The sequence below is a fragment of the Hypanus sabinus genome, chromosome 18, assembly GCF_030144855.1.
Source record: "Hypanus sabinus isolate sHypSab1 chromosome 18, sHypSab1.hap1, whole genome shotgun sequence".
Lineage (NCBI taxonomy): Eukaryota > Metazoa > Chordata > Chondrichthyes > Myliobatiformes > Dasyatidae > Hypanus > Hypanus sabinus.
Window position 1 is genome coordinate 47,825,388 of NC_082723.1, and position 12,191 is coordinate 47,837,578.

The window sequence follows — 12,191 nt, forward strand, 5'->3', positions numbered from 1 at the left end:
GCAAGACACTTAGACATCCTGGTCATCCACTGCAGCAGGAGAGATCTCCAGCCGTAACAGTTGTCCGTGCCATTGGATCAAGGTCGTTTCTACCGAGAGAGTGGGACTGCCCCTGTGCAACAGCTGTTCCACCTAAAACTCCATCACGCACAGGTTTCTGTTGTGCAATTTTCACAGATGAACTGCTCAACAGCGTGCCTTCTTTGAGTCCGAAGGACTACTATCAAATCATACAGACACAACAAATTGGTGATTAGTACGAATCTGTATGTCAGTGGATACAATCAAATGCACCAACAGTAATGAGATGACAGAATTTAGAGGAAGGGAGAGAAGCAGTGAGAGGTAAGGGTGAACGTAACCAGTATGGAGAAGGTAGTCACGGATGCTAGAAAAGGGCATGTGAGTAACAGTGCACAGTACCTAGTGAGTGATGCACAACTAGCAAATTTAAAATAAAAATAATATGATAATTGCCTTAATCAGGAAAGTTGACAAATTTAATATTGCTGAGGAGGATTGAGAATCGTCTATTGAGATGGTTGAACTGTATTGTAATACTAATGATGTGGATGAGGTAAAGAAAGTCTCCTCACTTCTTAGCTTAATGGGTGCTAGAATGTAGACTCTTATGCAACTTAGTAACTCCTGAAAAGCCAGCAAGCAAGAAATTTGAAAAAGTTGTTACAATTTTGCAAAATCACTTGAGCCCAATACCGCTAGTAATAGCTGAATGATTAGATTTCACAAAAGAAACCAGTCAAAGGATGAGAGCATTTCCAAATACATTGCAGAACTGCACAAACTTTCCAAAACAGTGATTTTAGAGGTGGGCTTTCTGAAGCATTAAGCAACAGGCTTGCATGTAGCATGCATAAAGCACTCAAAAGAAGCTCCTGTTAGAAAGCGACCTAGTGGGCATTCACCATTGCAATATTGTTAGTGACTGCAGCAAAGGAAGTGGTGGAACCACAGAAAGAGGTTAGAATGTGAAACAAATAAAATGTCCCTGAATGGTGGAAAAACCCAAAAGTGTTATCAATGCAGTAAATCCCTCCAAGTTCAAGAGAAGCTTCTCCTAAATAAGGTTTTACTAGTCTAAGAATGGTTAAGATATTTAAAAAGTTCTGAGCAGTATTGTTTCCATAAGGGGAGGTAAATTACCATCAACTATTGTAATAAAATATGGAAAAGAATAAAAGAGAGTGTACTGATTGGATTAAATAAGTGGGGATGTGAGAATGTTCACATCAAGTTTAAATTGTGGATATGGACCAGCTGAATAGATTATCCTGCTACCGGATGGAAAGATTTAGTGTATATAAACATAAGCATTTTCAGTCTTTGCAAAAGAAAAACATTCAATGACATAGTTGAAACATTGCAAGGTTGTTTGAATTCATGCCAGATATGACGAGGCAAATGAAAGAAATACAAGGAGAGCAGTTGAGCACATGACATCTATGCGGAGTAGTTTGCACAACAGTGAGGTAATGCTATTGCTGACAAAGTGGACCTCAATGAATCAGTTAACAGCAAATGATCAACATACATGATGGATCAAATGTTTAGCAGCAGAAAGGATAACCTGTACTACTTAAAAGGAACATCAACCATTCACCGGTTGCTGCTTCTATAGTTTATCCATTTTTGAAGTCCAGAGTTTTTCCTTCAATAAGGATGTTTTCTTTATAGCTTTACCTTTGTAATTTGCTTCAGTAAAAAGCAACAACAGAGCGCCAATTTTAGTGACAATTTTGTCTATTGCTGCTTGAGGAAACAGCAAGACAGTGAACAACAAAGCTGAAAGACAACTATATTTTTTTTACCTAGTCCTGTAATGGCAGAAGGCAATATATTATATTGGATATGCTCACAAGCTCCAGTGAGACAAGTGGCCTCAACTCTGTGTGCTGAAGGTGGAACATAAAGTGACTGAATGTGAAACTGAATCAGATAACATAGAGTCTGACAAAGATGAGTTGTCATGCCTAGCATTACTGAAGCAGATTGCAAAATCATATGGTTCACAACAGATGTGTCTGGAGTAAAACTGAATATGGAGCTGGATACAGGATCAGCTTTGTCTATAATTCCAGAGGCTGACGACAACACACTTGTTTTCGAAGCTACCTTTTAAAAAGACCTCGGGGATACTAAAGAAATACACAGGCAGAAAATTGTCTCCCAAAAGCAAGCTGGAAGTGAAAATGGCATGTGTAGGCAAAACACAACAGTTAAAACTTCACGTGTTAAAAAGTGGAGGGCCAGCACTTTTTGGATGTGAATGGTTGTGGAAAATATAACTAGATTGGCACATAATCAAAGCTCTCAATATATCATCAATAGGAAACTGCAGCCCAAATGGTAGCACTAACCAGAGAATGTTACAGCCACTTAATACTAATGAAAAGGTATTGGTAACCTCAAAGGCACAAAGGCCAGAACTGAAGTACATGAAGCAGCAACACCAAGATTCCATAAAGCATGTGCAGTGCCTTACGCACTATGTCCTAAAGTAGGAATGAAAATGGACAAAAGGTACTAGTGGTATGTTATAGTTGTACAGACAGAACAGTAATCAGACTGGCAGTCAGTTGACAACTTCACAAAGCTGCCAGCTGTCAATTGCAGCCCATTATCCATAATCAACATTTCAGTTTGCAACACTGAGCAAACTGCCCTTAAAGCTCGCAAAAGAGTACTAGCAAATGTTTTTGTTGCTATTTGTCTTTTCCTTTGCTCATTTTTTTGGTCTAATAACACATAATAACCATAATCAACAAGTTTTAAGCCTTATTCATGACCTCCAAATAACCTTTGAATCACAAAGACACCATATCTTAAAAGGTCTGCAGTAAATACAAGCAAGCACAAAAGGAGAGCAGGTGGAAGAATCTCCAACAATTCAAAATACATCAAAGTTTTCTACCCTTTTAGTTCTGGAGATGTTATAAGTGATTAAATGCATCTTCAATAGTATACATTTACAATGGGAGAACATTTTAACTGACAGGGACAACATTGAATATTCAAGCACTGGTACTCTAAAGGCTTGAGGACAAAAGCCAGACATGCAGAACAATCTTTTTTATATATAATGTTATGAAGGATGGATAAACAAATGCTGCAAATATTTATTAATGGAACAAATATTACTGTCACCATTAAGTTGAGTAATACCCAATCTGGAACCTAACTTGCAACAGAGAATAGTGGTCGTCTTATACTAAAAACTAGCTGAGCCTAGACAAATAACAATACATTCCAGATATAAGATTAACTTATGAAATAGCCAGATTCAAATAGTGTGATACCTGCTACAGAGAAACTTCTAGAAAAATCCAGAATCAGCTACATTACAATTACTGAAAAATTCACTGAATAATTACATGTATATAGGTGATCTACTCTACTATTTTCTGAACTGGGGGTAAGGCTGTGGGCTTGCTCCAGCTGATCTGCGCTTGGTATCTGAGAACTCACTTTCATTCTGAATGCTAATTTCTGACTTCTATTGTTTGCACAATGTTTTTTCCTCTCTCTGCACATTGGATATTTGTCAGTCTTTTTTTTAAATGGGTCCTTTTGTGTTTCTTATTCTGTCGGTGCCTGTAAGGAGACAAATCTCATGGTTGTATAAAGTATGCATACTTTGATAATAAATGTACTTTGAATTTTGATGATAGAAAAGTATGAGCAAGCATAGTAAAAGTTATACTGTGAGAGAAAAAAAATTACACTAATCCAACAAACTGTTCCATCTACAGTTCTAGACTGTGCTGCCTTCAATGTAATCTTGTATATGAAGCTTCCTCACTGGCTTTGTATGGAAACGTGGCTCATTAGCCAGCTCTGTTGACTGAATGGTGAGAAAGCCACCTTTCTTAAACAATATACAGCTAGGGTTAGAAAGATTTGGGTCAAACCGAACAGGAAAGTTGGGCTCTTTCCATTAACAGGATCCGGATTTTAGTGAATCCTGTGTAAACTCTGCCTGTGCACAATTATCTGTTCAACTCATTATTAAGAAGAAAAGAAAAGGAAAAAAAAGGGCCCTGTGGTGAACTACATATACCTGTCTGGACACGCCCCTGCTGACTGCTCTTGTGGCTCCTCCCACAGACCCCTGTATAAAGGCGATCAAGGCCTGAGCCCAGCCTCTCTATCTCCAGGATGTAGTATGGTGGTCACTCACTGCTTGTTCCTTCTTCCAGTCAATAAAAGCCGATATCTCGCCTTTACGTCTCAGAATGAGTTATTGATGGTGCATCAGGCCCATTACAATTAAACCAATCTAAATGTGCACATCGTTGGAACTCATATTTTTAAAAGCTGGGTAAGGCCATAACTCAAGATGTTGGATTTTCATCAGCAATCACCAGTAGAACTTCCCATCTTGGACTCCATCAACTTGCAAAGTACTCCTTGCAATCATGCCTTCCCATCAAATCAAATCCTACGACCATCTCTCCTGATCTTCTGCTTTGTCCATCTCCAACCAAAAAGACCACGAGCCCCACCGGTGTCTGTCACAAATCTCTCTCTGGTCAGTTTTCTCTAGCACTTTCTCCCAATTCCACCATCCAGACTGGCTGAAATAGCACTCCTAAATTGAACATCATGGCCCTTCATCTTTACCTAAAACCCGAACATGCTAACAGCAGGACACATTGCTGCTACAGAAAGCTACTAAATGAAACACCCTACAGCATTAGCAGTAAATATCTTAACCAGGGCATTGCATCTATGATTGCATATGTCTGATGACTTGCTTCAAGTGAACATTACCCATTTCTCCTGCAATATGTCTCCAGTTACTGATGTACCATCATCTTGGTAATTCAAATTTGATGAATAAAGAAATGGTGGGAATTTATTGGAGGGAGTTCAACGAGCTCTAAAATTGGAAATTTTGGCGGCAAGATTCATTGGAGATTGTAGACTCTCCTCATCTAACTCATAATAAAGAAGCTCGATGTTTCCAACCATAACACACTGCAGATGTCTGTTTGTCCAATTCAGAAAAAAGACAGATTCAAAGTAAATCTTCATTTCATAACTATCCCTTACAAGATATTTGTACTCCTCATAATTTATCATAATTGGATGAACTGATTTCTATATCTCAAGCCATTTAAAATAGTGTATAATTGTAAGAACTGGCGGTTAGCCCTATACACATTATGTTCCATTCAAGTTCACACCAGAAAAGGTGAAGATTCAGTTATCTCTATCCATCTACTTTTTCCCAGCGTTGAAATGTCTAATATCAAAGGACATGCAGTTAAGGTGACAAGGGATAATTTCATAGAAGATGTTAGGGTCAAGTTTTTTTTTACAGAGTGGGGGGTGCCTGGAATGCATTGCCTGGGGTGGTGATAGAGGCAGAAGCATTAGGGACTTTTGACAGGCATTTAGATAGGCACATGAACGTGAGGAAAATGCAATTTAATTTCACTATTTTATGTATATATACCATAATTCACAGGTTTTATTATTATGTATTGCAATGTACTTCTGCTGCAAAAACAACAGATTTCATGACATATGCCTGTGATAGTAAACCTGATTCTAATTCTGATATTGACATTGTATAGGCAGAAGAGATTAATTTAGTTAACACTTGATTACTAATTTAATTGGTTTGGCACAACATTCTGGGCGGAAGAGTCTTTTTCAGTCTTTTAACTGTTCTACATTCAATGCTTTATCTTCCCCAGTCTTTTAGTGGTCCAGCCTATCACCTATATCACACATACAGGCATCTCATAAATATTAAACTTCTCCCCGAAATGCAGAAAGACCTGCCTGGTTGACTTATTTCCTTTAAACCGGAGTGATTTAGTAACAATTGACATGATCAGAACTCTTAGAGCAATTTGTAATCTGGTTCCATTTCTGGGAGAATTTAAAACATCAAAATTACCTATATTAGTCTTGGTGCCTGCAATCGATTTTCTTCCATACATTTTATGCCAGAGTTTATTTAATGACTTTGCTTGTATTGCCATAATAAATGTTTCGGCTCGCGTAGAAGACAGCGAAGGTCAGCTTGCTGCAATGTCCATAAATGCAATAGTTTAGGCCGGGGGTCGGCAACCTGCGGCTCCCGAGCCATTTGTGGCTCTTTCACCTCTGTGCTGCGGCTCCCTGTGGCTTTGGGAAATAATTGGTCAGTATTTAATTAAAATGTATTTTATGTTAGTTTGTTAGCTTTTGAAATGTAATTATGGTGATCTTGTACATTTCCTGCCACATCCGAAACGGCTCACAATTAGCCGGCATTCCGGCTAAGGGAGATAGCCTACGGGGGTTTGTGAGTACGCGTCTTTTGCAGCATCTGCGTCCATGGGGGCTGGGTTGAGGGAGGCTTAAAAGCAAGGCTGTTTAGTTCGAATAAAGCTATCTTTGACTGCAGTTTACTGACACCGCTACAACGTGTTTTTATCGCTGGCTGTCCAGACGGAAGGTGCTGAAACGCTTTGTCGCGTGTCTGGAAGAAGTGAAAACTTTCCTGGGCAGCAAAGGGCTCACCTTTCCTGAGCTGGAACAGCCAGAGTGGCTGGAAAAGCTACACTTCATGGTAGACATGACAGCGCACCTGAACACGCTGAACACAGCTCTTCAGGGGAAAGGACGTACAGCCCTGCACATGTTGGAGGATGTTTTGGCATTCGAGCGCAAGTTGACAGTGCTTGCCAGAGATTTACAGAAAGGCACTTTGTCTCACTTCCCCAATTTGAGAGAGTTCAAACAAGGTCACGACATGATAATTTCGGAGTATTTACATTCTGCAATCATCGCAATGCAAACATCGTTTGGGAAACGCTTCTGTGAGTTCAGAGAGGAAAAAAACACATTATCCTTCCCGGTCACTCCCTTAAGCATCGATCCTTCCCTACTGAATACGACTGCATTGGCAGGTGTGAGTCAACCTGATCTTGAGATGGAACTGGCCGACATAGCCGACAAAGACATATGGGTGTCCAAGTTTAGACGCTTGACAGCAGACCTTGAAGATGTTGCCCGTCAGAAGGCCGTTCTTGCTCAGAAACACAAATGGAGTGATATTGAAAACCTCACAGATGACAGCTTGCGATCCTGTGTAAAGATGAAGGTGACATCATACAGCCCTGATGTGCAGACGCTGTGCGCTGAGGTCCAGGAGCAGAAATCCCATTAACCAAGTATGATAAATATTTTAATTGCCTATTATTTTACTTATATTCATATTTTTTCATAGTTCAGTGAAATAGTCCTTTCATTTTTCAGGATGACAGCTGGCTGACGTTATTTTTGGTTTGCTGCTGGCGGAAAATTTAAGTTCGGCGTTTTTCATAAATACAAGAAGGACTCAAATAGACATTGAATATTTTACTTAAAAGTAACTTTCAACCCAACGTCTTTTTTTCGGAGTTCAAAATGTTTTTGTTGCATGCAGAAATGTAATTTCGTTTTCTCTGCAGGAGTTCATCAATTTCATAAATGCAACACATTATAGTTTGTTTATACATAGCATAAAGGCAAAAAAAACGTTGTATGCAGTGTTATTTCATTTTAAATGTCAAACGGGTTTTGCGGCTCCCAGTGTTTTCTTTTCTGTGGGAAACGGGTCCAAGTGGCTCTTTCAGTGGTAAAGGTTGCTGACCCCTGGTTTAGGCTCTCGAATCTGTCCTTATCAGGCTGCAAATAATTGTAATCTGGCGTTACTCTTTCCATGACAATGCTGATTCAAATTTCTTTGCTAATTTCCATATGACTCCCTCTCACTGGTTAGTATTTGGTCACTATGCAGTTCCACTGCATCCATTTTCTGGTATGACTTGCAAACAAGTATAGCTTTGATTTCTTACTAATTACTCCTGCATCAAAGTGAAAAACAAAATCATCAAAGTCACACAGAGAAATAGAGTGTAGACTGGGGAGAATGAGCGCTACAAATAGGAAAAATATTTGCAGATGCTGGAAATCCAAGCAACGCACACAAAATGATGAAGGAACTCAGCAGACCAGGCAGCATCAATGGGCCTAGTTGGCCCAAGAGGTCAGCAAGCCAATAGTGCATTCTGGGAATGGAATTCTATGCAAGCTGAAGGCTCGAGAACTGATGAACCCCAGGTAAATGAGTCTTGAGAGCAGAGTTCGAGGCCAAGTGTTTGGGCTAACAGCATTGGCGAGTCCAGAGTTTGAGGCCTAGAATTTGGGGTACTTATTTGTCCTCATCAGCTAGTCCTGGGGTTGATACTGAATAGTGAAGCCCAAAAGCAGAAGTCTAAGTCTGTAGTTCCTCATGAGTCCATGGGAGAGGTTGAAAGCCAATGTCTGCAAGTCCAAGCCCACTGGAGGCTGGAGGCCCAGACAGAGCTAGAGGACGCTGCATCTGTATTTGGATGGAAGGGAGGTAAGGGACGCGCAATGTTGGCATCATAATGTGTGGCCACGTTTGTGGGCTACCTCCAACATATCCTAAGTTGTATTGGTTATTAATGCAAACTGTCATGAGCACTGAGCTGTGAGGGTTCTTGAGCACCTGTATTTACTCATCAATATCTTGTCTAGAGTTCTTAAGCCCTTGTGTTTTCAGTTTGATCTTGTCAAGTTAATTGTAGCTGGCACGTTTTTCAGATTCTATGATCGTTTAAAGAGGTCTCCCAGTCAGTGCCTTAGTGGAATCATTGTGTTGGAGAGGATGAAACGATCTTGTGGTGTTCCTCTTCTGAGGCTCTGATTCTGATGTTTAACCTTTTGTTTCTGTCTCTTCCTGGGGTTCCTGCTGTTCCTCCACCCTTTGGTCCAGTCCTCTCAGAGTGCACCATGACAATGAACAACACATTTTAATATATGTTAATATTTATTTGTGATGAATCAATCTAATCTAAAACAGAACCAGTAGATCACTAGATCCCATTTTCACTCTTGTCTTCCCCCCAACTCATTTTAATCTTCTTCCCACCCCCACCCCACCAATTGAGTCTACCACTCAGCTTCAGACTTAGGACCATTTACAGGTGTTAATTAACCTGCCAGTCTCACACATAAAATACATGTGAGGGAACCAGAGCTTTATTTAGAAACTGATACCGCACATTGATAACATGCAGACTCCACACAGACAGCACGCTGAAGGTAGGGATCATACCCCAGCAGCTGAGTTATGAGGCAGCAGTTGTACCTGCTGCACGACTATGATATCATTGTCCTGGAACAAATTACCATTGACTTCTTCACAAGGACTATTTCTCCATTTATTATGATTAATTTACATATTTTAAATGTCAACATTCAAATTAAAACAATTCTAAATGAATTTATTGTTGAAGTATGTACAGTACTGAACAAAAGTCTTAGTCACATATTTATATATGCCTAGGGTTCCCAAAACTTTGGCACAGTACTGTATTTGGAGACGTGAGCAAGTTTGTAAATCTGGCGAGGGCAAACAGTGTTGGGAATGGTGAGGGTGGAGAGCTGCAGGTAGAGTGTGGGGCAGATGGCAGAGAAGGAGTACCAGGGGTTGGAGGAGGGTGGCGCGGGTGCAAACGCACCCAGCCCTGAAACACCAGTCAAGATCATTTGATTCCAAACAATCAGTTAATCGACCATTACAGAATGTTTCTGTGGTGCTTCCCCCTCACTGTCCTGCCCCTGCCCCTGCCCCTTTCCCACAACAGAGACCCATATCAGAATCAGGTTTACCATCACTCATGTTGTGAAATGTGTTTTTTTTTGCGTCGGCAATACAGTGCAATACATAAAGTTACCACAGTACTGTGCAAAATCCTTAAGCACCCTAGCCATATATATTTGTCCAAGACTTCTGCAGAGTACGGCATGTATCTCCAAATACTATTACCCTGCAATTAATTTTCTTTCAGACGTTCACAATAGGAGAAAGAAATATAACAAAATCAATGAACATACATAAGCAAAGAAAGTCAAGCAACCAATATGAAAAATGGTGTAAATTCAATCAATTAATTAATCTCTTAATAAATAATACCGAGAACATGAGTTGTAGGGTCCCTGAAAGCGAATCCACAAGCTGTGCTCAGTGATCAGCACGGTACTGTGGTGAGAGAACACACAGTACGCTGAACATGGGCAATTGAAGCTTTCATTACATATTGCCTGTTTTTAGCTAGCTGCCGATGTTCGACAACAGCAATAGAAAAACAACGCAGAAGTTAAAGACAACTTGTGAAGTGAAAAGTCAAGTGCTGGTTCGCTCTAAATGACCCGGAAAAATTTTTGTATTATCCACCACCCACGTCTTAAGTCAAACAATTGGGAATAGCAAGCAAGGTACTTTTTTAACAAACCTACAACAGTTTATTCACACAAAAATACATGAAGTACAAACAGTGAACAAATTCAAATTAAATTATGATTATAACTGTTTATAAAACAGTTAATTCCCTGGGGGGGGGCACTGTTCTCATGGTGATCACATGCTTCCTCTGCAATGTTAGCTGGGCACGAATGCATTCCTGGAAGAGGAGAAGGCAGTTGGCCAGGTCAGAGCCCTCGATTGATTGCCACCTGGACCTATAAATGGTTCACCAGCTGTGACCATGCATGAACACTTTTGTTCTCCTGGTATTTTCCGAACTTAATTCATGATATTAACAACAGGTGTTTGAACTGTTCAAACAGAGTGGTGGATATGTGGAATGCTCTGCCCCAGAAGGCAGTGGAGACCAAGTCTCTGGATGCATTCAAGAGAGAGTTAGTTAGAGCACTTATAGATAGCGGAGACAAGGGATATGGGGAGAGGGCAGGAACGGGGTACTGATTGTGTATGATCAGCCATGATCACAGTAAATGGTGGTGCTGGCTAGAAGGGCTGAATGGCCTACTCCTGCACCTACTGTCCTACTGTCTATTGTCTATTAACACAAGGGCAAGTGTGTTGATGTGGAGGGATGAAGTTCCATTCAATCTCGGGTGAAAATTTTATATCAAACTGCACTGGTCATATCCATCTAATTTGTATAAGTCTAAGACTTCTTATTGAAAGGCAGAATTTTCAATTGCAATCACAATGTGAGAAAATGCACTTAAACATATATCATTATGGTGTGTTTAAAGGTGTCTTATGATTATTCTAATGAGAGCAACTCAGCCACATAGATTTATTTTTATAGGAACGACATTCCTACAGAATGGCTACAAGTTAAAGGAAATCAATTGGGCACTTAAAAGGGCCAACGGAAAAACCAGGAAATCTAACAACGAAGAGGAACCCATTGCTACTGCCTGTCTTCCCTATATTTCTGTGATTTCTGGAAGGATTGCCAGGATCCAGATAACCCCAGGGTTGCGTGTTCAGTCCACTGCTGTTTACTCTGCTAACCCACAACTGTGCTGCAACACACAGCTCGAACCATATCATCAAATTCGCCAGTGACACGACCGTGGTGGGTCTCATCAGCAAGAACGACGAGTCAGCTTACAGAGAGGAGGTGCAGTGGCTAACAGACTGGTGCAGAGCCAACAACCTGTCTCTTAATGTGAACAAAGCAAAAGAGATGGTTGTTGACTTCAAGAGGGCACAGAGTGACCATTCCCCGCTGAACATCGATGGCTCCTCGGTAGAGATCGTAAAGAGCACCAAATTTCTTGGTGTTTACCTGACAGAGAATCTCACCTGGTCCCTCAACACCAGCTCCATAGCAAAGAAAACCCAGCAGCGTCTCTACTTTTTGTGAAGGTTGAGGAAAGTCCATCTCCCACCCCCCATCCTCATCACATTCTACAGGGGTTGTATTGAGAGTATCCTGAGCAGCTGCATCACTGCCTGGTTCAGAAATTGCACCATCTCAGATCGCAAGACCCTGCAGCAGATAGTGAGGTCAGCTGAGAAGATCATCGGGGTCTCACAGACATTTACACTGCACATTGCATCTGCAAAGGAAACAGCATTATGAAGGACCCCATGCACCATTCATATAATCTCTTCTCCCTCCTGCCATCTGGGAAAAGGCACCGAAGCATTTGGGCTCTCACGAACAGACTATGTAACAGTTTCTTCCCCCGAGCTATAAGACTCCTCAGTACCCAAAGCCAGGACTGACACCTTGCCCTACTGTCCCATTTATTATTTATTGTAATGCCTGCACTGTTTTTGTGCACTTTACGCAGTCCTGTGTAGGTCGGTAGTCTAGTGTAGCTTTCTCTGTTGCTTTTTT

General features: G+C 40.7%; 1 protein-coding gene across 1 annotated transcript; it reads left to right on the forward strand.

The window, feature by feature from the left end:
* The first annotated feature begins 6,169 nt into the window (after positions 1-6,169).
* LOC132377514 (general transcription factor II-I repeat domain-containing protein 2-like) lies at positions 6,170-7,620 on the forward strand. The gene is made up of 2 exons (XM_059943792.1): positions 6,170-7,190; positions 7,276-7,620. Exon 1 carries the CDS (start codon positions 6,584-6,586, stop codon positions 7,184-7,186), a length of 603 nt encoding a protein of 200 aa, XP_059799775.1. The 5' UTR covers positions 6,170-6,583; the 3' UTR covers positions 7,187-7,190; positions 7,276-7,620.
* The last annotated feature ends 4,571 nt before the right edge of the window (positions 7,621-12,191 follow it).